The sequence below is a fragment of the Anser brachyrhynchus genome (assembly GCF_964034855.1).
Source record: "Anser brachyrhynchus genome assembly, chromosome: 8".
Lineage (NCBI taxonomy): Eukaryota > Metazoa > Chordata > Aves > Anseriformes > Anatidae > Anser > Anser brachyrhynchus.
The window spans coordinates 17,483,596-17,508,946 of record NC_137702.1 but is presented as its reverse complement, the minus strand read 5'-3'; the positions used below and the strand labels follow the sequence as shown (position 1 = coordinate 17,508,946).

At 38.2% G+C, this 25,351-nt stretch overlaps 1 protein-coding gene across 7 annotated transcripts in view; it reads right to left on the bottom strand.

Annotated features, from left to right (window-relative positions):
- Positions 1-25,351, bottom strand: part of HMCN1 (hemicentin 1) — a 246,794-nt gene that overhangs the window by 141,144 nt on the left and 80,299 nt on the right. For 5 of the 7 annotated variants that reach the window (XR_013954316.1, XM_080602312.1, XM_080602311.1 and 2 more), the window contains 7 exons: positions 22,021-22,179; positions 21,332-21,454; positions 8,987-9,158; positions 7,139-7,245; positions 3,219-3,339; positions 2,368-2,631; positions 1,955-2,099 (listed from right to left, as the gene is read on the bottom strand). Coding sequence is in view for 6 of the 7 variants with exons in the window: in XM_080602309.1 (XP_080458435.1) it covers positions 1,955-2,099; positions 2,368-2,631; positions 3,219-3,339; positions 7,139-7,245; positions 8,987-9,158; positions 21,332-21,454; positions 22,021-22,179 (1,091 nt within the window). In the remaining variant the exon portion in view is untranslated. Of the gene's footprint in view, positions 1-1,954; positions 2,100-2,367; positions 2,632-3,218; positions 3,340-7,138; positions 7,246-8,068; positions 8,127-8,728; positions 8,805-8,986; positions 9,159-21,331; positions 21,455-22,020; positions 22,180-22,863; positions 23,011-25,351 lie in introns of those variants that run through there. The other 2 variants (XM_080602313.1, XM_080602314.1) reach the window with 2 other exon arrangements.

The window sequence follows — 25,351 nt, the reverse complement described above, 5'->3', positions numbered from 1 at the left end:
ACTTCAGCTCTTGGTCACCCCAAACCTCCGCACGCTGTATCACCTTTTTCACTCAGAGTGTGGTCAGCAGCAGGCTATGGCTTGCATGACTGAACCAAAACCAAACAAGCTTTCTCTGCTCATACTGTGCTACTTACCACGTAGCTAGGCAGAATATATTCTGCATGGCTTAAGCAAATCAAATACCAAACTTGACTAACAACCACAAATACCACCAGAGTTATTTTTATTTCTTTTTTAAAAATACATGTGTTGCCTTTCATGTCAGTGTTACACATACTAGTTTTGCTGTTTGTGTCCTTTGCAGGGTTGGTGTTGCCATTTGTAATACAGGATAGGTTTTTAAGAAATTAATGCTCATTTACCACTGGAATAAGGTGCTCAATTATTGTTTTTGGTCTCCTAAATCAGACTGGTCAGAAGCCTACAAGAACGTTAATCAAAATCCCAATTTCCTTACCAGACCACCACAGGATGCGGAAATGTAGGAAAACAAAGCTTTTTCAATTTTAAGGAAATTTATTTTCCTACAGATATTATTACTCATTTAAAATTAGGAATTGTAGAGTTGACAGCACGTCTGGAATCACAATGCAAAAAGTCTGCTCGTTTCAAAAACCCTTAACATAAACTCATTCTAACAGCACTTTCACAGGGACAACTGTCATGCTAGAACTACAATATCCAACTTAGAAACAATTGTCTTTTTGAAATAAGTAGAAAAAAAAAATGAGCAAAAATGACACCTTGTCACCAAAACAAAAAACTCAAATTCATCCAGTGCAGAGCAATAATACAACTCAGTTCTGAGTCCAACTAGTAAACTGGACAAATCCCATACAGAACCTCACTACTAATAAAATGCAGACAAGACAACTCAAATTATATCCTGTTGGCCTGTAATCAATAATATTTGGCTTGAGATATATTTTGTTAAATTAACTCAAGTAATCTATTCATTCGTCTGTTCTGTAATAAGAGAAAGAAAAATGAGTCCTGATCATGAAGGTGCTGGATATGTGAAAAGCAGGGAGCAGATGTGGGTGGTTTGATAACTAAAGAATGGAAAAATTTACAGAGCTACCAAAGTATGTGCCAGAGTTGAGTAAACGTAAATGGTACATCATTAAACAAAACAAAAGCAGAGAGCTGCAGCATTTTACACTGCCAACGGCATACAAGGAAGTTTCAGAGTTTATCTATTTAGTCATCATGTGCTTGTTATTGAATGTTAGAACTTCAGTTTTCTCCTGAAATGCTTCAGGCTTCACAAGAGGCTAATGTAGGCTGCTGATGTTTTTTTCTAGTATATATTTCCCTTTGTTTTCAACTAGCAGAATCATAAAGAAGACTTTGAGTCTATTCACTTGATTTTATTTATTTTTTATTTCTACTGCATTCTACAGAGAAAGAGTAGTCCATTTTCCATACAGTAATCTGAAGAGATTTGTGATAGATTCAGTGTAAGTTTTCCTCTTTTGGGGGATTTTCTAAAGAGGATAATTTCCTAGGATAGGTCATAGATCACATGTCTAAGGGATCCATGAAAGACAAATTGAAATGAAAAGCAAATTCCTTCATGCTACGTAGTCATCTATATATAATTGCAGAGGTGTATTGGGAGCAAGGTAGTTACTGATCTATTTTACAGAACTTGTAAATATATAAATTAAAAAGCATTTGCCTTCTAGACTTCTAAATACAGCTTATGGTAATTTAAGAGCACACATTTGAGGGGATTTTTGACCAAAACCATATGATCTCACCATTTATACAGATGGTGTGCTCCCTAGTGAAACATGCATATTTGTTATAAATCTCTCCATAGAATATAGATTCCCTAACAATTATCACCAAAAATAAAAGAACATAAGTAATAGGATATAAAGTATAACAGTAAATAGAAATCATAGGATATAAATGGGATTGGAAAAAAAAAAAAGTCTCTACTTACTTGAAGAACTGATCCTCTCCTAGTTTTACTCCATTTTTAGTAAAACGCTGAGTGAAAGGTATAAGACTTTCTACATGGCAAGGAACAGATCCTGGCTGTAAGTAATACCCTGGAGTCTTACTGGGCATTGTAACTTTTGGAGCATCTGAAGAAAGGAAACATTTCCCAACAGATTATTAACAGCTATTAATATACTTCGTCTTTTCCTTTTATTAAAAGGAAAATCAATTTCTGTTTTTATTATCTGTTAAGTATAACAATTAACTTGTTCTTCAAAACTCTGAATAATCACTTTGGAAGAAAATGGAACACACAGAAAGTACTTGTATAAAACAGAAAAAAATGATGAGATATCAATTTTAACTAAATCAGATATGACAAATTTACATTACATTGAAATTAACATCTCTTACCAGGAGTAATACTAGAAAATGAAACGCTTGAAACTCTCTGAAAAAGATAATCATCCTTGTCATAGCCCATTATTTTAACAAAAAAAGCTTCATCTGGTGGAATAAAGTCAGAAATATTCCATAATCCATACGGCTTTCTGTCAGGATAGTATTTCACAGGCAAGGTCTTAAGAAGTTCCCCTGTAATACTCAGAAGTTCCAGTCGATCTACTCTAGCTGGAAGAAGGATCCCTGTGGTATTTAGTAGCACGAAGGTAGGAATCCCTAGAAAAACAGAAACATGCTATTTCAAGTGTGTGTTGTTTAAAAAAAAAAAAAGATTAAATTCCATATGTTTGGCCCACCATCCCATGAATGCACCATTCAGTTTCAACCTTTACTTACCAAGTACTAGGGAACTAAACTGTTCTAAATTGTGCTCTGCATATTAGCTGTCAGGAGACACAGCACTGATTAGGGCTGAAATTACTGACTTCCAACACGTGTTTCTGAAATAGCAGCCGCTTTATTAACTCCCCGCCAAGCCCCAAAGAGAAAAGCTTTTTCTTAGTCTCCAAAAGTAACAGAAACAGAGTTGCAATTTTGAGGCATTTCATAGCAAAAAATGTCAGAATTTATGGGACATTAAAAATAAAAGCCACAGAGCTAACACAAAAATACATGGCAATATGATGAGAGAAGAACATTGGCTGCTGTCACACATTCAAAGCCCTAAGAACAAGAAGACAGTGGCCTGAAAATTATCACAAAGTTCGCCACAGAGATCATCCTAGAGTTCTACTTGATCCTGGGGACCCCAACATACTCTCAAAAGAGGTTACTGCTTAGCATGGAATAAAATGGAAACAAACCTTGCACTGGCCTGCTGGATGTTTTCTTAAAGTCTAATGTCGGCTTCTTAGAAAACCCAGCTCGAAAATCAATAGTGCTGAGACCTGTGATCCGAACAGAGTGCCTTCCACTGCTCGATGTCTGAAAAAGCAAGTTGAAGATCACGGGCACCATGAGCATTTCAGGATTTCCAAGTTTCTGAACCATCCACCAAGTTCAGTAGACAGAACTCAGCTTTCATTAAAAACAAGACAGAAAGGAGGCCTACATCAGAAGTTATACATAAGAAGGCCTTAATAATGCTTTACTTTTAGATACTGCACCCGACAGCTGTAGTGTCTGCAAAAAGAGCCAATTGATTTGTCTCCGAGGTACACAAGTCCAACAATTACTTGTAACATGTCAGTGATTGTAATTGGCGAACATGTCTGGAAGTTAACATTTTGGCTACTTTAAAAGTATATTACAAAATAGGAAATGAAACGGAAGTCAACAGGAAAAGTCAGTGTAAATTTTTCGCTGATGTACAGAAATAACAATTTATGTCCAGTGCTACAATAATTTATACCACCTTTTCTATTTAATAAAAAGATCATTTTTTTTAAAACATACACATAATCAATCTTATCTGTGAGGCATATGCAAACATTGCAGGCATTGCATATCCTGAGATAAGCTGCATGTACAGACCAGCCTCATTCAATACTGCACATTAAAGTTCTTCTCCTTCCTGGTCAAGGTCTCCATTGGAAAGCAGAGGATGCTCCTCATCCTGCTTGTCCCCACCCTGCCTTAAGCTCATTCCACTCGTATCAGCAAAACCCCAGAGCGCAAAGCAGCCCCAGCCAGCCACTCTTGCACAGTGCCGACCACTTTGTGAAAAGCCTTTGTTTGATGTTGTTTGGAGGTACAGCAACTTCCACGCAAGTCCTCAATCCTGCAATTCTTTTGATTCGCCTTCTTTGAGCTACCTTCTGTCACTGCATGCTGAGAAGGAAAAGGCTGCTTGCTGCCTGCCCAGAGTGCCCAGAAGCCCGGGGGCATTTGTCCTCCCCTACTTCCACGTCATTTGGGTGTTAGGGAAAAACCGCTGTACTGCACTGAGCACACTGTTAGACTCTACAGACACCTAACACTGACAAACCCATGGATAATTTCAACCAGAACAGTAGGAAAAAATAAAAGACTTGAAAGGCTGTGAAGAGTGATATCTACGATGCCAAGATCTCATCTGAATTTAGTAGAACCTACTCTGATTTTTTCTTCTGAGACAATGCAACCTGTGCGACACACAATGTAAAGAAAATCAGTATCGAAGTGACATCCTTCCATTTAGATTTATCTATCTAGAGCATTATCTGATCCAATCTAAAAATACATAATTCCTTCAGTTAGTAAGCATCTCCAACACAGCCACAGGTGACTATTAAATCAAGCAGTTGTTTCTTATAACTAACTGTCAGACACTATGACAAATTGCTGTCTATGTGATTAAAACAACCTATTTGCTTCTATTTGCTCGGTCTTTCACCTCAGAAAAAACTACCATTAAGGCCTTCTTCTATACAAACCAGCTGTTAACAATACAAAGAAATATTTAAGTGAAGTGTGTCAAACTCATGTTAGCAAGCATTAATTAGCAGTTAAAATTTTGTTAGATATGGTGACAAAATTCTTTTTTATAGCCTTATGCATCTGTATGAGGAGTTTACAGTACGATTAAACTTTTCATAAGGCTTTTCCTTGCACCCTTAAAATCTTAGGGCAAATGAAAAAAAGCCAATGTAAACAACCCAAGGAAAAATAATCCATTGGGAAATTATTTCTCTTTAGGAATTATTCAGACTTTTGGATACTTGTGAAGTTTTAAGGCAATAACCTTATAAAATATTACCATTTATTAACAATAAATGCATCTAGCACAGTCGTAACTAAAAGCTATGCAGTGCTATGCAAACACCTAAGAATAAACTTCATCCCAGAGGACTGCTTTCCAATTAGTAATTTTCTATTTTCAGTATATGTAGTTTATCAAGGATCGCTGGAATTGTACATTAGTGTTTCTCCTCCCAGTCTGGATGACTGAAATAAGAATAAACAGATATAAGAACAGTTCCAGCACAATACAAAAAGCAAACACATATTTGTCAAATGAGTCAGAAAAAAATGCTTTCTTGTCTGGCAAACAACAGAAAATAAAAATTGCCCAAAATGCATCTATAAACATGTTTGAAAAGTGCAGAGGTTTTGCTTAAAAAAAAAAAAAAAACTAACAAAAAAGTACTAATTTTTATACAATTTGTTTCACACAACTGAAAAAATCAAGCTACAATGGCTAAATAATTTTTAATTGCATAGTTATATTTATGTATTTATATTTACAATGATGGAGATATGCAGCTGAATTAGGCTTTAAGGAATGCACTCATTAAGCAGAAATTTTCTGGACTCATTTGTCATTACACTCCTTTGAACCAGTTGCATTTGGCTGCAAGGCTGACTTGATCACAAGTTTTTTCTGCTGATTTCTCATTGCTTTTTCTCTTCCTTTCTCAATCACACAGATGATCATTTAACCATAACCAGGAGGGAAGATTTTGTGGCATGGCTCATCTGGAAGAGTCGCGTCCTACTGCTTAACAACAGACTCCAACAGCAGCTGGTGGCTTCTCACTTCTGCCTCTCCTCCCCAGACTCACCTGCATCATCCCCTTGCCTTTTCAACTGGAAACACCTTCCCAACCTACTTCAAAGAATCTTTTGAGTCAGCAGACAGGCCTTTGTGGGAGGGATTTAGCAAAAATAAACTGATGCTCCCTCTTGTATTAAATGAGTCAGACTGTTCTATTCAGGGCCATCTGATGGTAGGTAATTCAGCAGTATGACCAGCTTGTCTCAATGTTACACAGTGAGCCTTTAAATGTGGCATGCTCTTCTCTCAGCAGCTTCTAGAACCCAGAAATTTGGGCAGCACTGTGCAGACACACACAAGTTGGAGGTCTCTTCCAACCTAGATGATTCTGTGATTCTGTGACTTGGCTCAGCTCCCAAAGAGGCCTCAGAGCCGCAATGGCCAGCCACGGCCAGGGAGAGACCACAGAGCGCTCTGCACTCTGCTTCTCTGCAGGGCATGGAATGTTTATTAAATTGCACGTTTCTCCCAAAAGACTACAAGCTATAGAGCTGAGCTGTGAGACCTAAGGCTCCGACTGCTGAAGTTTGCTCAGTACTCAGTATGCCTGATGTTACAAAGTCCAGCAGGACCCAAACCATTTTTTTTGCAGATCACCAGGGTGTCTCCATACCATTTTTTTCAGCATTTCCAGTCCTGGCAGCATACAAACATTCAATGAGTTCTCTATATAACTCAACATTTGAGTATTACTGCTAGTCATGTTGATCTTACCTTCTTAATGTTTCCACATCTTTTTGGATTCATTCTGTAACTGAATGTGCCAGGATACCACTCACATGAACAAACTGATTTACAATAATGTAGGACTCAAATAATTTACTGAGAATGAGTTTGAATTAAATGTAGATTTGCTGACTTTGTGAACCCACTAGCAAAAATCTTTGGCCTACAAAGTACATATCATCTCCCCCTTCCAGCCTTCCAGACTTTCTGTGCACAGCAAAGCCTCTCAATGCCCCTGATCTCTACAGTCTCTGCTCACTAGACATCAAAAAATTCAGTGTTCACTTCATCTTTTGTCCATCCAAAGAATTTGACCTAAACCAGTAACTTTTAATATGTTAACATCTCATTAAGAATTTTATGATACTGCCTTCAAAATATATCACATATAGTTCAAAAAGGACATTTAGTATAACACAAACTCATCTGTGGGTATCTATGATAAGAAAATACAGTAAATCATTACACAACCCTCTTGTAAACTCTGGGGAAATTCATACACAATTTCTACAATAACTATACCTTAATTGTCCATGTTCCAGGCTCTGGGTCTTTGACATTTACTACCTTTGCAGAGTTGTGGATATTTAGCAGTTCATTCAGTCCTGATCCTTTACTGATCTGCTTACCTAAAAAACAAACAAACAAAAAGAAACAAACAGAGAGTAAATACAGTACTATCTAAAAAATAGTAAATGTAATATTTTTCTTCGTGTCTGATGTACAGTTGATATTTGACTTACTCACTACTCAGTTGAGTCAATGACATTTGCAACACTCAAAATCCCCTGTAAGTTCTTGCAGGGAATAGAACACTAAAAATGCTCCTTAATTTTCACTCTTTTCATTCATGTGGGAGCTTTAATATAGCCTTCAGCATTACAGTTGTTGGGTTTCCTTACAGCTGTAAGTAAAGCAAGTTCTCTTCACAGACAATACACAGCTCTCAGTGAAAGAAGGCAGCACAGAAGCAAACTCCCTCAAAGGGGATCCTAGAAGACACTTAGCCTAACCCACATGGCAGCTACCAGCCCTCCCACTGTTCCATCCTGCAGACCTGTTCCAAGCTGGATAAACCCCACAATGGATAAAATCCACAAGTAAAAATATTGATAAGCAAGGTTCTCTTGGCAGACAAGAATTAGCCTGTGACTAACAACAGCAGGAACGCTTACAAGATCCTCACAGAAGATTTAGCCTGTTAGACATCATAGACCTTGACAGAAGTTAAGTTTTCATAACGGACCATACCACACTTCATGTGTACACCTTTCCATACAAATATATGGATGGTTCTATGTAGGAACAGGTTCCCTGTAGAGGAATTTTTCTCCCCCAAGGCTGACTGAGGAGTACCATCATCAATCAAAACAGGTCTGGATGTTTCAGAGCACTGAATGGAAAGCTTAAGTTACAGATGGGATGTTCCAGTGTCAATTTTTAAGAGCTTACCAGACAAGCCTCCACTAACTTCAGTTAAACTACATAGATTTAGATGCATGGAGCTAACCTACAAGAAAGAAAAGCAGACAGATGGGGTCAAAGCTTCAGCTGAGCCTGAGAGTTGCACCCAGGACTGTGTGTTATTGTGGTTTGAAGGGACACTGAGAAAATCTCTTTCCTGTAAAGAAAGAAGAATGCCTCAGTGGAGGACACCCAGATTGTATTGCTGGGAAATAATCATGTGCATAGAATATTTTCAAGATACTATAACTTATGCTATATCCTCAGCCAAAAATCATTCAAGGAATACAAAGTATGATTTGAATTTATTTCTAGAGGGCTGGCTCCAGGTTCCTAAGACATCAACATAAAAACAAACAATAACAATAAACAGTAGATTTGTTGAAAATACTTTCAACTACAAATTAGCATCCAAATATGTGATTCTCCTTCCCCACTACACACTGTTCAGCTACAGATGGGTGCATGAGAGAGGATTTGATTCTGAAAGCTCTCTCAGTTCAATGAATGTGGAGCTTGGTTTAGCACTCACCACATAAAAACAACCATCATGTGCAATCCATTAACAATGGTTCAATGAGTACACAAATATAGGATATGAAAAGCAAAAGAAAAGTATCCAGAAATTTGGAATGGAAGGACAAATACCAAGAAAGCAGAAGGAGGTGAGAAGTGGTCAGAATAGGGAGGATTTCCAGGTTCCAAGTGCATATATCCAGAGATCCTGTATTTGAAACAAAAAATAAAAAATAAAAAAAATCCTGAAATCTTGGTACTGCTTTTCAAAATTGGAAACACATTCATGGATCACATAAGTATGGTCTTCCCTGTTTGAAGACAGTAGAGATTATTTGTCTTTTTCATTCACTTTAATGGTATCATAAAAAAAATCACAAACTACTTCACCTAATGGATCACGAATCTCAATTGCTGGTGAAGGACCACTCAGGGACACTGTAACCTCTTTTAGACTTGGATCAAAAGGGATCTGCCAAGTATTTACAGCCATGGTCAAATGGTCTGTAGACAAGAGATGCACTTTGGAGGCTTGAACCGCTTCTTCGACCCATTTCAACACCTACGAAAGAAAGTAACCGTCATTATTCTGTTGAAGTATCATAGAATGGCCTGGGTTGAAAAGGACCTTAAAGATCATCTAGTTTCAAACCCCCTGCTCTGGGCAGGGTTGCCAACCAATAGAGCAGGCTGCCCAGAGCTGCATCCAGCCTGGCCTTGAATGCTTCCAGGGATGGGGCATCCACAACCTCTCTGGGCAACCTGTTCTAGTGCCTCACCACCCTCTGAGTGAAAAACTTTCTCCTAATATCTAACCTAAATCTCCCTTGTCTTAGTTTAAAACCAATCCCCCTTGTCCTATCCCTACCAACACATGTAAACAGGCATTCACCCTCCTGTTCATACGCTCCCTTCAAGTACTGGAAGGCTGCAATTAGGTCTCCCCAGAGCCTTCTCTTCTCCAAGCTAAACAAGCCCAGTTCCCTCAACCTTTCTTCATAGGAGAGGTTCTCCAGCCTTTGATCATCTTGGTGGCCCTCCTCTGGACCCATTCCACGAGCTCCACATCCTTCTTGTGCTGGGGGTCCCAGGCCTGCACACAGTATTCCAGGTGGGGTCTCATAAGCTCAGAGTAGAGGGGGACAATCACCTCCCTCTCCCTCCTGGCCACCCCTTTTTTAATGCAGCCCAGGACATAGTTGGCCTTCCGTGCTGCAAGAGTGCACTGCCGGCTCATGTCTAGCTTCTCGTCCAGTACTGTCAATAATATTTGTTAATATTATTATTAACAATTAATTTGTCAATATAATTAATAATATTTGTACTGTCAATAATATTTGTTATTGTTTTCTGTTGAAGTACTGTTCCTACTGTCTTGTAGAGATTCCATGTTAATTTGTTGTAATACAAGACCCCAACTTTCGCCTAGGTTGTTTGTTGTTTTGTTTTTTAAATCATTATACATCACACAGCTACCACATCACACTGAGCAAACAGGCTGGTAAAGGACTTGCCTAATACAGTGACAATACATTAATTTCAATGAAGATATTCTACAGACAGTGTAAACAGAATTTGCACTCATATCAGCAGGACGCTATAGCACAGGAATACAAAAAGAACTGACATTATATCACCTCTGCACTTCGAATACATAGGAAAAAGCACCAACACCAAGTGAAGACACGCTTCTGTTTCTACTTCAACTGTTCACATCAAGAATACACACACACAACATGACAAAACAGATCACCTGGAAAAATAACAAGGACCAAAACTATATTGTCTTATCTGTGGCATTATCCATTCTGAAGTGAACAGGCTTATTAAATAGAATCACAGAATCATCTAGGTTGGAAGAGACCTCCAAGATCACCTAGTCCAACCTCTGACCTAACACGAACAAGTCCTCCACTAAACCACTAAACCACATCACTAAGCTCTACATCTAAACGTCTTTTAAAGACCTCCAGGGATGGTGACTCAACCGCTTCCCTGGGCAGCCCATTCCAATGCCTAACAACCCTTTCGGTAAAGACGTTCTTCCTAATATCCAACCTAAACATCCCCTGGCGCAACTTTAGCCCATTCCCCCTCATCCTGTCACCAGGCACGTGGGAGAATAGACCAACCCCCACCTCTCTACAGCCTCCTTTAAGGTACCTATAGAGAGTGATAAGGTCGCCCCTGAGCCTCCTCTTCTCCAGGCTGAACAATCCCAGCTCCCTCAGCCGCTCCTCGTAAGACTTGTTCTCCAGACCCCTCACCAGCTTTGTTGCCCTTCTCTAGACTCGCTCGAGCACCTCGATGTCCTGCTTGTAGCGAGGGGCCCAAAACCAAACACAGTACTCAAGGTGTGGCCTCACCAGAGCTGAGTACAGGGGGACAATCACTTCCCTAGCCCTGCTGGCCACACTGTTTCTTGTGCAAGCCAGGATGCTGTTGGCCTTCTTGGCCACCTGGGCACACTGCTGGCTCATATTCAGCCGACTATCAACCAATACTCCCAGGTCCTTCTCCACCAGGCAGCTTTCCAGCCACTCATCTCCCAGCCTGTAGTGCTGCTTGGGGTTGTTGCGCCCCAGGTGCAGGACCCGGCACTTGGCCTTGTTGAACTTCGTACAGTTGGCCTCAGCCCATGGGTCCGGCCTATCCAGATCCTCCTGCAGAGCCTTCCTTCCCTCGAGCAGATCGACACACGCACCTAACTTGGTGTCGTCTGCAAACTTACTGAGGGTGCACTCAATCCCCAAATACCACACAATCTTCACAGAAGATATTACTACAGCCAAGATCAGCATGGTGTTGAAAGGAGTAAAGAAAGATCTCTATAGAGCATCCACACTTACACTGTAGCATTATACTTTCAAATAGAAATTAGGAATACAAATGCATGCGTATTTCTGGTCATACACTACTAAATACCTGAAGCAAGAATGAAAGTTCCCTTATTCAGGTGTGTTGACTAATCGCCAACCATGGACTTTGTTGTTTTTTGGTTTTTTGTTTGTTTTTAAATCTAAAGCACCTAATACAGAGTACTGTTAGACACAGAATGCAGGACAGAATGGAGAACAATGCTGTGGAAAATAAAGTTCTGTGACTAACATTGAATTTGTGCTTTACAGAATTTTAATCCTTAACTGTACTGTTTTTAATCAACAATTATCAAATAAAAATTCAAAACAGATGTACATCATCACCTAACCCCTCTGTGAGGAAAGCTGGTTCCACAGCAGGCCCGCCAGCCAAGATGGCGGCGCCTCTGTGAAGGCCTGCTTTGGAAGGGAGAATGCTGCATGGTGGTGAGGAAAAGAAAGTGAGAAGCAGCCCTGCAGCACCACGGTGACTGCACAAGATTTTGAACCGAACAATAAGCTAACCTGGATGTGTCATCTACCAGCAATGGAGGGCTCTCAGCAGTGTATTTGCTCATACATTTTATACTACAAATGCCCAGGAACCTTTGCATCTTTGCACATATGTAAAAGAATTTTAAATAAAGGTCATCATCCAAAAAACATGTGAAGTGGTGGAGGCGTGTTTTCATAAATTATTATCCCTGTACTACCAGGGATGCCTCACCTAAGACATGCTGAATGCTCCCAGTGCAACGTGAAGCAAAACAGCATTGGCCATGTAACAAAAGAGCTGTGTATACGCCACACAAGGGTCTGTGTTAGCAAGGAACTTAAGTGTATTTTAAAAAGAACATGCAAAAATCAGAGTAAAATCAACTATGCTACTCAAGGCCTCTGAAGTAATAGTACCCGAGAGAGAAAGACCATTTCTGTAACAGCTAGTGATACCAGCTATTCAGCAACTGTTTACTTTAGATGAGCTGTTGAATGCTGAAACAGAAACAACAAGGCTTCAAAAAGATCCAGCTAATTTTACATTTTACTTTTTAAAATTATACGTTTGGCTCCAAAAATGCTTCCCAAAGTGATTTCAATTGTGGTAGGTATATGGAAAGGTTTCTAGTTAATTCCAGGATCTTACCTTTGCAGGAAAGCTTTTAAACAAATTGTAAAATTTAATTATCCTACATGAATTTTCAGAAGAAAGGAATTTTCCAGTCTAGCTTAAATGTGTTTCATATTAAGCAAAATAAATCAGGTCACAAGGTAAACTTCTGCATCCTTTTAGAAGTTTTACCAATAGGTAAGTCACACTGTTATTTAGACACAAAATTCTTTCAAAACTCAACCCACAATGCCAAAATGGCAACCCACCCATTGAGTGCTCCTGGACCAGGTCCTGCGCTTAGTTCTCACATTTGTAAAGAATCAGAAGGTCCAAGCCGTCAGCAGCTTAGCTCAATCCCATTCACTAGCCTTGTGAGAGATGATTCTCTGCAACTTGTTCAGTTTTCTAATAAAATCATTATTTCACAATAAAAATAAACTAGAATTTGATTTCTCCCCAGTGCAGCATAGCAATAACTATCAGGCTTTCCCAACAGGCTGCTTTGTGACAATTTTACTTGCTGGGATGAACCCTGAATTGCCTTTAGTCAGCAATTCTCCCTTCCCTTCCTCCCCTTGCCCCACCTTCCACATCTCCCAAAAAACACAAACAACCAACTTTTTTGTATTACTAATTAATCATAATTAATTTTTGGTTGTATTAATTGAAACTGTGTTTTTTTTTTTCCTTTTACAGACATAGCTACCTGTATTAGAAAGCAAATGGAAAGAACGCAATTCTACCTAGATCATTCTGGAAACACTACTAAAGCTTGACAAACCATATCTCTGCATTATAAACCAACACAAGATACCTGGCCAGGATTGCTCTAAACCACTTCTGCACCAAATAAGTGATTTAAGTTTGTTGGGATTACAATGATAAAATTACTAATGGAGAACATACATGATTCCAGTGATCCCAAAGCACTTTGCTGATCTTTGACTTAGCTATTGCTGCGGTCATGCTGCAACACAGATAGTTGAAGGATCTGGATTTAAAACAACCCAAAGACGGGGACATCTTAAGCTGCAGTCACCAAAACTCCATAGCAAATAGCTTCAACAAAAGAGTTTAAGGAAAGCCATATCCATCCAGATTTAAAACAAAGAGCCTGTGGGTTTTTTCCCCTCCCATTATTTCTCTTAGACTACTACATCATATTAATTCCCTTTAGAAAAGATCTCACTTTTATACAGCACAGCTTGCTTCAAGCCACTACAGTACTATGTTACAGCTTGTAAAATTATGGGGGGCAAGTGGGAAGGCTCTCCAGTGGGAAATTTATCAGCAGCATGCAACCGTTTATTTCAAAACAAAAATCTAATCAAAACAAATACTTTTATGAGCCCCAGATATCCTTTTTGGCAGAGAGGAGTGCTGAGCCATGGAAATCATTCCAAAAGCTCACTTTTTTTTCCAAAGGTAAATTATATGAGGCCTTGTAGCCTATAAAAGTATTAGAAGAACAAAGAACACTTAAATTAGAAAAGGTGTTTTCAGTAAACACAGTTAAGTGAATCCAATCCTCTTCTACTCCCCTGCTATCTGACAAAAAAGCAATTTCAGTTAACCATCAAGTCAATTCAGACAACATTCTGCCACAAAATACCAACACCGATTCAAACAACACAGAAAAGAACCTACCCATCAGCCCAGCTCAATGCATGTCCATTGCTGAAAAAGCTAGTATACTTGTAACTGTGATGCTACTCTGGTTATTCTAAGGAAAGCTGCTGGTCTTTGGATAAAATAAACATATCTAGCATTAAAATGGTTCTGTTTCAGCTTCTTCTGAGCCATCCTTCTTCAAACAACAGTCAGACAGCACCTCTTGAGCATGTTCTGCAAAGACCAGCTATCAACTATTTCTGTCTGTGGAAGGGAACCAACTCTTTAGCTTTTGGCTTTCCTGTTAAGACAATCCAGCATAGTACTCACTGCATTAAGCCATGCTGATTTTGGAAAGGGAATGACGCATCTTACCAGAAATGGGAGCTGAGCATCCTTGATAAAATCCAGTAAATAGTTCATTAATACATAATCAAACTAGATCAGAAGTCTAATCTGAAGGGCATATAATTATCTATGAGTCTATTAGTGATGCAAAAATACAGGTCCACAGGTTAGTTTCTGCATTGCTTTGTCAAATTTCATATGATTGAACTACTAGTATATGATCCCAGATGTCTGCATAAAAACAGAAATAAGTTTATACATATTTGCAAGACAACACATTTCAGAAGTTGTAAATCACAATGATTTGATTGATTTCCAAAGTTGTATGCTGAATGTGATTGGTTATGGCATTTCTCAGTACATCTGGAAAAGTTTGGTAATAAACTTAACCTAACGAAGTGAGAGAGAGATGACATGTCTGACACAGAACATTTTGAACATACCGCCACCAGCACACAATAAAAATAGCATTGATCTAACAGCAGATGACCAAAATTGATATGACTAGATCCTGCAGGAAATCTCAACACAGAGAATTAGTTATGTTCTCTTTCCATGAGAATGGAAGGTGACTTTTTCTCCATCTCTACCCTTCTCCCCTCTTCAACTCTCACTTTACAATTAAGAATGTTCATTCAAAAACTATTCATGCCCACTAATCCGTTGCAAGGTTTAAGTTAGCACATAAACGTGATCATAAAGCACTTAAACTTATTTTTTTAAAACAGTAAAACACACTGAGAGGCCCCCAGAAATACCTTTTTAATATCCCTTTGCTTTCAGAAAGATTCAAAATGACAGCTTCAGAGAGAAAAAAAAAAAAAGAAAAAAAAGTCTTGTATTTTTAGATCAATTTAAGCCAGCTGAGTTAAAATTAAGGGAATCTTCAACTGGATGGATGAGTACATACTAAATTTTGGAGTCTCTACTATAACTAGATAGTTTCAGGCATAAAAATAAATTCTGAGGAGGTAAAAATACTTCAACATTTACCAAGGTCCAGTCCAAGTCCAGAACAGAGATTTAGCTCAAACTGTAAATCTTTACCTATTTGCTTTCTGTTTTAAACGAAAACCGTCTTCCACTATGTAAGAGTTTTCCAGATACCCTGAGGATTATTCTTTGACCTATTTTGACCTATTGTGAATACACAGTAAAGTAGTGTTGGCTTGAGAGTTTCAGGAAAATCCAACAAACAGTAAACATCAGGCATAGGCTCTCAAGCACATATTATGCTAATGTAGTCTGACGTTAGGCACATGGAAGTGTATTACCTTATATAAATATATATAAAGTATAATCTTTAGACCCTCTAGTTCCTTCTCTATATTTTATATTCACTAAATTGACAAGGGTTCTGTCTTCATTCCTTTAATTTTAGTTTGTGCAGTCACCTTGTGTAACTGCCAAGCTATCACATTAGCCACACCACCTTAATCCCTTTGGTACTCTTTTACCAGAAGAAGAAGAGCAATACCTTTGTATCTCTCAGAATTGTTATGGGAAAAGATAGAGCAATGCTTAGGAAGTACTCTGATACTACAGTAAACCTTAGCTAAAATTCCAGTTTATGAATTGTATGCAGGCTGGCTGATGACCATGAAGCTATTTCAATTCTCTTATAGCAGAATTTGCCCTTAAAGTAACTTTTCCCTGGGATGATGCATTTTGTGTTATGCAACTGACATCACAGAAAAAAAGAGAGCAAAACCACCTTTGTTTTTAACACAAATATACATCAGAACTGGAAGCTACTGTGAGTAGCTTAAATTCAGAGCAGAACCTAATCTCAGTTTTTAAGCAAATGTTTCTGAGAATTTTTCAAGTTCAAAAGTGAAAATGGAAGCCAAGAGAATTACCCAGCTGTCGTTAGTCTGGCAATAACTTGCTTGTGAAGTTAACTTTTTTCCCCCTGAAGTTCAACAGGCAATTCTGGAAGACGCATTTCCCAACCCTGTCATTCCAATAAGGTTTGCAATACTGCTGTAACACTGGTTTTGAAGTAGCTTTTTTTCCTTTGGGACGCTTACAGAAAGCCCCCAAAACAACTGCAACTTTTGTTGTTCTGCCAAAATCTGACTCGATGAATATTATTAGGGGGGGAAGGGCAAATGCAGAAATTTATAACACTTCTCCAGAGAATTTGCTCTTGCAACCTGCCCTGCTATCAGGTCATTTCTTGGAATGCATACTGAAACCTGGAAAATATATGGAGAATGGTCTCTATTCCCATTTGTTTATTCTTAGTCTCAAGAATATTTCTCAAACAGTCAAAGCAACAGGATTTGAAGTTAACTGTTTCATTGCTTAACTATATGTAGGCTCTTACTTCCATCCAAAGAGAAAATATTTTAGTAATGGATGTAGAAAAATATGACCAAGACACTGCATGTGAAAATTATACTATGAAAATATGTCCTAGGTTGTACATAAAACTATACGTTATATAGATCAAAAAACATTACTGAAAGAAATGTATTAGTACTGAACCTCGAGCACTTCAAAATTAGGAAACACAGGAATTAAGTCTGCCTGCTTTCAACTATCCTTAAAACATCCTCTTTGCAGTTGCTTTGTGACAGCCCTTTTGTACATGATCACAGTCTATTTCTTCCAGAGAATCCAAGTTCCACATAAACCAAAGAAAGAACAGCTGTAACTACTTCTTCTCTTGCTTGGCATTTACTGTACAATCCGTATCTCCAGGGTAGAAGCATACTCTCCCAGGCAGCATTCAGCTGCCTCAGCCATGAAACCATTCACTTTTTCTGTGATAATGCACGCTGACTGCTAGGGAGGGAAGGAGGGAGGGAGCACGAAGGCAACAAGAAACAGGGCTAAGCAAGCGACCTTAACGATATGCTGCAGTTTTGTGCTTTGACTTCATTGCCTTTGTGTTATTCTTGTAAAACACTGGAGGGGCCTTTTACATTTTTAGCAAAGTGAGACAAAACTTAAAATGATTTCCTCGTGCAGCGACATCTAAACATACACCTGGTGTTCATCCCCACTGCAGACCTTTAACGCCGACCCGGGCCATGTAGGTGTAACTCAGAGTAGCTGTCCTCAGTCAGGACTAGCAGCCAAGAGAAGTAGGATGCTTTCCAGCAGGTTTGAGACTTCTGTTCAGAGCAAAGAATTCATCACTGTGAAGAACACTGGGCTCCATGCCAGATCCGTGTGAACCTACAGGCATTCGCCTTCTGTGCCCTGCCCACAAACATGACTCCTTTTGTACCACTTCTTTTAACATGTTCTGTTACTGCTCGTCCAACCTCTGTCCTCAGCTCCCTTCTTACCTCCTCTCACTCACATCATCGCTTATATTCACTCACTCGAATTCCAACCTTTTTATTTTGATTTTTAAATCTAGTCCCATTTCCCTCTCCAGTCACTCAGTAACACCCTCTTTTACACCAAAGTCAATATGATGTCTCCAGCCACCTTCACGGTCACTTTCAGTTCTCCTCCCATCAATGTTCTGAGGCCTGTATATGAAACATCCACTTCTACTTATTTTAAAAATCATTAGGAAAGCTGTATTTTTAAGCAGGAGAGTCTAACTCTAAGCAAGGGAGAGTCTAACCCATGTTTAATGAGGATACTCAGTGCATTTTAATTTGGAGCAATTACTGATTTTGTAGGCCTTAATTTGCAGCCATGGAACTTTACTGCAGCCAAGGAAACCTCAGACTACTGAAACACCTTTCAAGATCAGGACTTAAATGTTTTGATACGACAAGCATAACCATCTTCCTAAGACAGAGGCAAAAACAAGAAAGCTACTGTTCTTTCATCTAGAAGAAACTTCACTTTCAAACTGACTCACTGAGATAAACCTCTGAAGACTAGGGACCAGCTGTAAAACTTCAAACTGAAGACTACTTAATGAATCTGTACGTAAGTACAATCACATTCACAAATCATTAATAAAAGTAGAACTTCAAAACCAAAATTTGAATAGTAAATCTTTCGCTTTTAAGAATTATGAAATACTTTTCCTCTCTGACAGACCTGGAACCATATAACCCATCATATTTTACCAAATATGATAAAAACTTATTTGGACTCATACTATTTGAAACCTGCAATGTTTTCTTTCTTGGACAGAGTTACCTCTGCAGATGATGGTAGACATTATAACCCAAACCTACAAGAAATCTAGAAGAAGGTTTAGGTAATAAAACCACAACTTGTATTTTGGACATTGATAATATTCTTATTTATCCATGCACAGAAACTTTTCCAATTTCTTCTAACCGTAAGAGAAGAAGGTCATGTTTTGAAGAGCTTCATTCAGCAAGTACATGAGTAGCTCCACTTAGCTCTCTTATTTCACACTTTTCTGGCCTGAAGCCAACGCAGCTTGGCCAATCGACAATAATTGTGACCAACTTAACTGTAGTATTATCATAAAAATCTTTTTGCAGAGGTGGAAAAAAGGCAAAAAGCTTTCTTAGTCTTCTTGACAACACAAGCATTGGAAAAGTATCAAGTACTGTTTTGTTGTGTTTCCTTGTAGCTAGTTATAATATTGCTTAATTCTGTTCATTCTGAACTTAAAGCGCAAAGGGCAAGGATGAGAGCAATGGTTTGAAACTTTATGCACTAAAAATAGCTTTGTTTATTTGGGGGGTGTGTGTGGGGGGGTAGAATAATCAAAAATGTTGAAGAAAACAAGACATTGGTTTGGCAGGGTATTCACAGTCTTGGTTCTTTCCTAATCTACAATTCAGCATTAGTCGTCTCTAGGCCCAATACAGTGACTGTACTTTAACATTTATAAACTTCATTCTTCACACATCATTGACTATTCAGATAAAAAGGAGAGAGAGTTCTGTGTCTGATGAATCTGAAATATATACCATTAACAGCTAATGCTGATTACTACTACAACTCCTGTTCATTTGCATCTGCACAGTAGGGCATATGTTCCTTGAAAAGTAGTATTTCTGATCCAGAACCGAAATCTGCAGCAAAGGTTTTATTTGAGACTGTAGACTTTTGGTGAGCTCATTTTCACAGTCCCCTATCCCAGAAGTAGCTGTATGTAAGCTCACTAAGGTGGTGTGGTTTTTTTTTGTTTGTTTGTTTGTATTTTCTTTTTAAATGCAATTTGTTCAGCAGTTACGGTGTAGGACTTCCAAAAGTGTTGTAGAGTTTTACCAAGGGGACCATTTGCAGCCTATGATCACTGAAAGGAGGTGTAATTATATAATGCAATGCATTTTTCCACCACCACCCCCACACTCCCACCCAAAAAAAAACACAACCACAACCTGCAAGAATAGCACCTAATGATATCATCACTTGTCAGTATCACCCTCTGGCTCTTGTACAGGCTGTGGGTTGTCTACCCCAGAGATCAGAAGCCCCATTCTTTTTTCAAAGAAAATGCTGAGATGAAGCAGGAAAGAGGTAGAAGTGGCTACTGAAACTCCCTGCTTGAAACCTTACTCAAAATTCACAGACAGACCAACAGTTCAAACAGAAGCTGGTATTCTTAGAAATGGAAAAGTGCTAAGTTCAAAAAGCAGAAGCAGACAGCCAACAGTACAGTGCATGTCAGCTCTTCTTAACAATATTGTACTGCCTATTACATACAAGCCGCTTTTGCTCACTTACCTCCCAAAACCAGAAGCAAAACAAAACAAAAATACTTTATCCTCAGTCTGCAGACCTGACAAAGAGCATTTCCCATTGGCAGTATCGTGACTCTTTCAGTATAAAGGGATTTTATGGAGTCTCACAGACAGAAGTTTTACCCTTCTTAAACAAAAAATTGCAAAATGCAGATCGGAAACTGCACAGTCCCAACTGACGATTTCTTTTCCTCTAACTTTTAACCTATCTAATTCTGGGTGGATGAACCCTTCAGGGAAATTCTTACTTTTGATCACTTTCACATCATTGCCAGTACCTTATTACATCCCCAGTAAGAATTTCAATCTCACTAACCAACAGCAGAAGAAAACTGCAATACATGTCCAACGTTTGTCACTGTCAAAGTTTTAGAAATAAAAAGAAAAGGAACAAACTGAAACTAAAGTTTTATTTAAAAACCTCATCCAGTTATGGCCTATACCAAGAAGTCAAAAGGAAACATTTACAACATGTATAAACAACTGCAGCTCCCCAAATAACTAATGTGTGATTTCATCTCTCTCCAAATTATTTTCTCATGCACTATTGAAATTTCATTTCTGTCTAAGAATCACTGGAATTTTCAAAGAAAATATTCATTCAAGGCTGTGAGTCAACAATTACAACAAAGCATTTCACCATGACTCAAAATTACCATTTGACAGCAAAAGTGTCAAAAGTGTTGAAAAAACAACCTCAATTAAAACATATCACAGTTGCTTTGTGAACAATGGAAGCCTGCTAGCTTACCTGTTCATAACCTTATATCCTGGCTTATTAGTCATCCTTTGCTTGCTAACAAAGTGTTCATTTAAAGCTGATATTGCACTTGCATTCAGAAGAGTAAAGCCACTGGTTTGACACTCACACAGCACAGAATTGTCCCTTATATTAAAGGCTCTCCTCCTGGAAGCTTTCCAACACAGGCAGAGGGAACTTGGAGAAGCTCTGGTTAGATATGGCAGTTCAGACTTCCCTAACATAAATAAAATTCATAGAATTGAATCCTGATATAGCAGATGGAAAGATGGAACAAAGTCCATATATGAATTCGAGAACATTTAGAATTTCTCCTTAATCACACTAGCCCACAATCAGGTCCTTTAAAGATTTAGAGAATAAACCCCTGCCTTGTTCTATATAGCAGAATTTGGGCAAATTTACCTCATTAACTTGCTTTTTGTCCAAGTGAAAAACTTGACCAGAGCTCGTCGAGGCAATTTCTTCGTAGACTTTGTAACCAATATGATCCCTGTCATCACAGTCTCCAGTTAGCACAAATACTACCTGTATTAAAAAATAAAGAAATCAAATCCAAGTCACATAGTACATGGTGAAAGCTTTTGTAGGAAAACATTTTACAGCTAGTATGTAGGCCTGACAAGAAAAGAACTGTATCACTCAGCAAGGGTTCATATTACTTTACATACAAGGACAGACATACTGTATTCATTGCTGGTGAAAAGAACAATGCAGAAAGGAACAAACAAGAATAACTTTATAAGTCACACTCATCTATCAGCACTCAGACTTCACAGAACACTCATTTCAGAACAATATAAGGACATCCACATAACTGGAATGCTGACCATATACTGGCAGAAGTTTCACTTGCACTATTTAAATTAATAAAAGGAACGCTTCTTTTTAATGTTGTCAATTAAGTTCTTATTAATCAGATCAGATATCTCTTTATTTAAAAAAAAAAAAAAGTTCCAAGAACAGCAGTATTACGATCCCTTCCATAAATAGAGATCTCATTAAGTCTCGCATAGTGGAATTTTGCCCTTCAGTACGGCAAAAACAGGGCACTAAAGACATAAACCAGCTCAGAATGTAAATCCCCTCTGTACCTGTGATTGTTTCTGTTGAATGAGCTGAAGTACTTCATGTGCAAGTCTATAATCTTTGGATCGTGCATCAGTAAATACATAGATGAAAGAACCAGGAAGAGAAATTTCTAGAGCAATTTTAATTGCCCCAATGCTCATCTCTGGACAGTCTCCACCACCCTGTTCACAATTAGAAGAAAAAGAAATTCTAAGAAAAAGAACATACTAACAAAATTATTCTTCTTTTCGAACATTCAAGGCAGATACTTTCTCAGCTTCTAATAATTTATTCACTTATTTTTTTCCAAAGCACTGTACGGTTTCTGCAAAGTGCAGTCACAAATTCACAGACAAGCAGCAACTACAATAATTCCTTAGGGAAAATAAAGTCAAAGGAGGAAATTGTGGTTAGCACTGAAAATGGCTGGTGTCTCTTATCTCTTCTGGGAGCATCCAGCTCCTGCGACAGCTCCATTTCCTATACTCACACGCTCCCTTACTGACTGGCAAGTTAATGGCTCCAGTAGTGCGCAGCAGCCCCGGGAGGTCACAGTCAGAGGTGCAGATGGGAAGTGACCTCAGCCCAGCAGCGCTGCTCTCCGGGAGGACACTCCAATTCCAGGACAGCAGGAACTCGACCTAGACACCCTGGGGCGGGCAGTGCCAGTGCTCAGCAGGTGATGTTCCCAGTGACCTGCACTGCTGCGTAGACAGCTGCACAGCTGGAGACTTTTCAGACCATGGATTTAAACAAAATGCTTCCAAGTATGACTGTATTTAACTTTATGGGAAGAGAAGTTGACCCTTTCAGAAATCAAGAGTTAGAGAAAAATACTGTTTAAATAAAAGTTCACTTTCACTTACGTAAAAGTTAACTTGACTGATGGAAGACAGAATTTTCCAAACAGCTGAACACAAACTATAAAACCCAGCCCTGCACACAGCAACAGATCTCTGCGCTTTCAAGATTAAATACAGAAGTCATTTCTTGTGTTTCTATAATCATCATGACTTCACACATTTTACACACAAAACTTCATAGGCTGGGAAGGAAGAAGAAAAAAGATAACACAATTGTTGCATCAGTTTTTAGTTCTTCAGATGCAATCAGAAATTATGCTTTGAGATTAAACACTCACATGGGGGGGGAGAGGGGGATAAAAAGAAAAATCTGCCTCCCACAGTCCCCCAGACTTTAAGAATTTCAGCTGACCCCAACAACGTTCACATCAGTAACAATTTTTAATCTGTCAGTGTCTCTGACCTAATTTAAAAACAAAAATATCTCCAAACCTCTCATTTATGTTAAAGAATAGGTACTTGGTCATTTTTCTTTTTTGTATGTCGGCCCTTTCTAAATGTAGCCCTACTTTAATGGGAGAAGCAAGTGGCAAACTCCAGAGTGCCTGAAAGTCAAGAGATAATTCCGATGTGCTAAAAACATTTTTGGAGACCTTCATTTAGGCAATGCTTATACAATCCTATGGGACAAAGCAATACACCCAAATGATTTTTTTTCCTCCTCTTGCAAAGCAAATGTCATCTTCAGCAAAAGACTCTCCTACGTAAAGCTTTAATTTGTAGGCAAAATCAAGATATCTAATTTCTCAGGTACTGAGAAGGTGGCTGTAAACTATCCCACTTTTGGTCTGCTAGGTTACTGTTTCACATAATATTTTAAGTGTTTTATGCGGCAGCATCTGCTGATAGGAGAAACACCATCAGGCTAAATGGTTGTTCTGACAATAAGCATGAACATGTTATTTTTATAATGTGGAAGAGAAGTTTACTCAAAAGGCAGCTAGGCAGAACTAGTAAACAAAAATATATCAGCTTTATTACCAACAGTTTTCCTTTCAACATTTCCTGCCTTTCTTTCCAAATTCCAATTAAATATGATTACAATTGCCTTGTGAAGTTTTCTGAAAAAGAACAGGGGTGACAACTAAAGCTCAGAAAGTTTTATTTTCCTCTCAGTTTGGACATGCACACAGATATTTGGGTTGTTAGCTCAGCTCAACTGTATTATTCCCTTTCTTGGGTCTGAATTTAATATTGATATAACTATTTATTTAAATGGCATTGTGTCCACTTACAAAAAAATAACTTTAGTATCTAATTTGAAAGGTGTTATCAAAAACTCTTAAAGAAGACTGATTTTGGTAAGTAATTTGTCATTTTTATTTTCAGGAACACCCAAATAAGACCTTTTCATAACTACTCATACAACTTTATAGGCATCTGTACCGTGGGATCATGCAGCACTCCCTATGCTTTAAAAGACTTTATATAGACAAGATTTCATTATACGGCTTATGCAAATAAGCGATAAAAACTGTAAAAAACTGTAAAAACCATTGTAAAAACTGCATTTAGTATAAGGATACACAAAAAAATCTGGTTCCCTCTTAAAAAAGAAGTGACACTAAGAATGCAAGTACAAGTTATTGTCATGCTGCCCATAAGAATGATTCACACATCTGTTCATCTGTTAATTACAGATAAAACATGCAAAATACTAACACCTTACCCAGTGTCAACGGGGTACTTTCTTCATCAATTTAAACATAAAAAGAACAGGACGTCCTTTCTTCAGTGAGATGTACACAGACTAATCTTTACTGTTGTCAAGTGCCAACACAATTTCCAAGCCTATTTCCAAAGTCATATCCAAACACTCAAATTGTTCTGCACCCAGATGGATTTTGTTGGAAAGTAAGAGCTGGGTTTGTCCTGATATCTCGGGAGGGCAAGTTTCACAGATAGAAATGTGCTGGGAAGACTAGCTTGTTTTACATATACATACAACTAAAATAATTTAACTTCACCTTAATTTTAGCCTTGTTCACTAAGATTTGTTTTACAATCTTTTTCAAAATGCATCTATCTCAGAATTTCCCCTTCCTGCACGTTGTTCATTCTTGCATCTTTTCACCACCTCTCTAGGAAAAATACCCATAATGGACTTTATGGAAATGCTCACATTTTCTGGGAGAACTACTGCAAGATATCCTATCAGTCCTGACCTAAACACTTTTTTAATTTTTACTTTGGTCCTTCATCAATATAAAGAATAATAGTAAATCAGTTAATGTCTTAATTCAGTGGAATGAGCACATCTTCAAAGTAATTATGAAATATGCAATCAACCAGGATTAAAGACAAATCTTAAATTCATTAGACAGTGACTTTTAAACAACTTGCTAGCAAATTAAGAGTCTTAAATTCCCAAAAGCTTCATCTGATCCATACCCTTTTTCGAAACAGTTACAGTTATTTTCCAGAATAGCTATTATGAAAACAAAAAATAAACACTAGAAGGATTTTTAATTTCCCTACAAAAGGGAAAAGC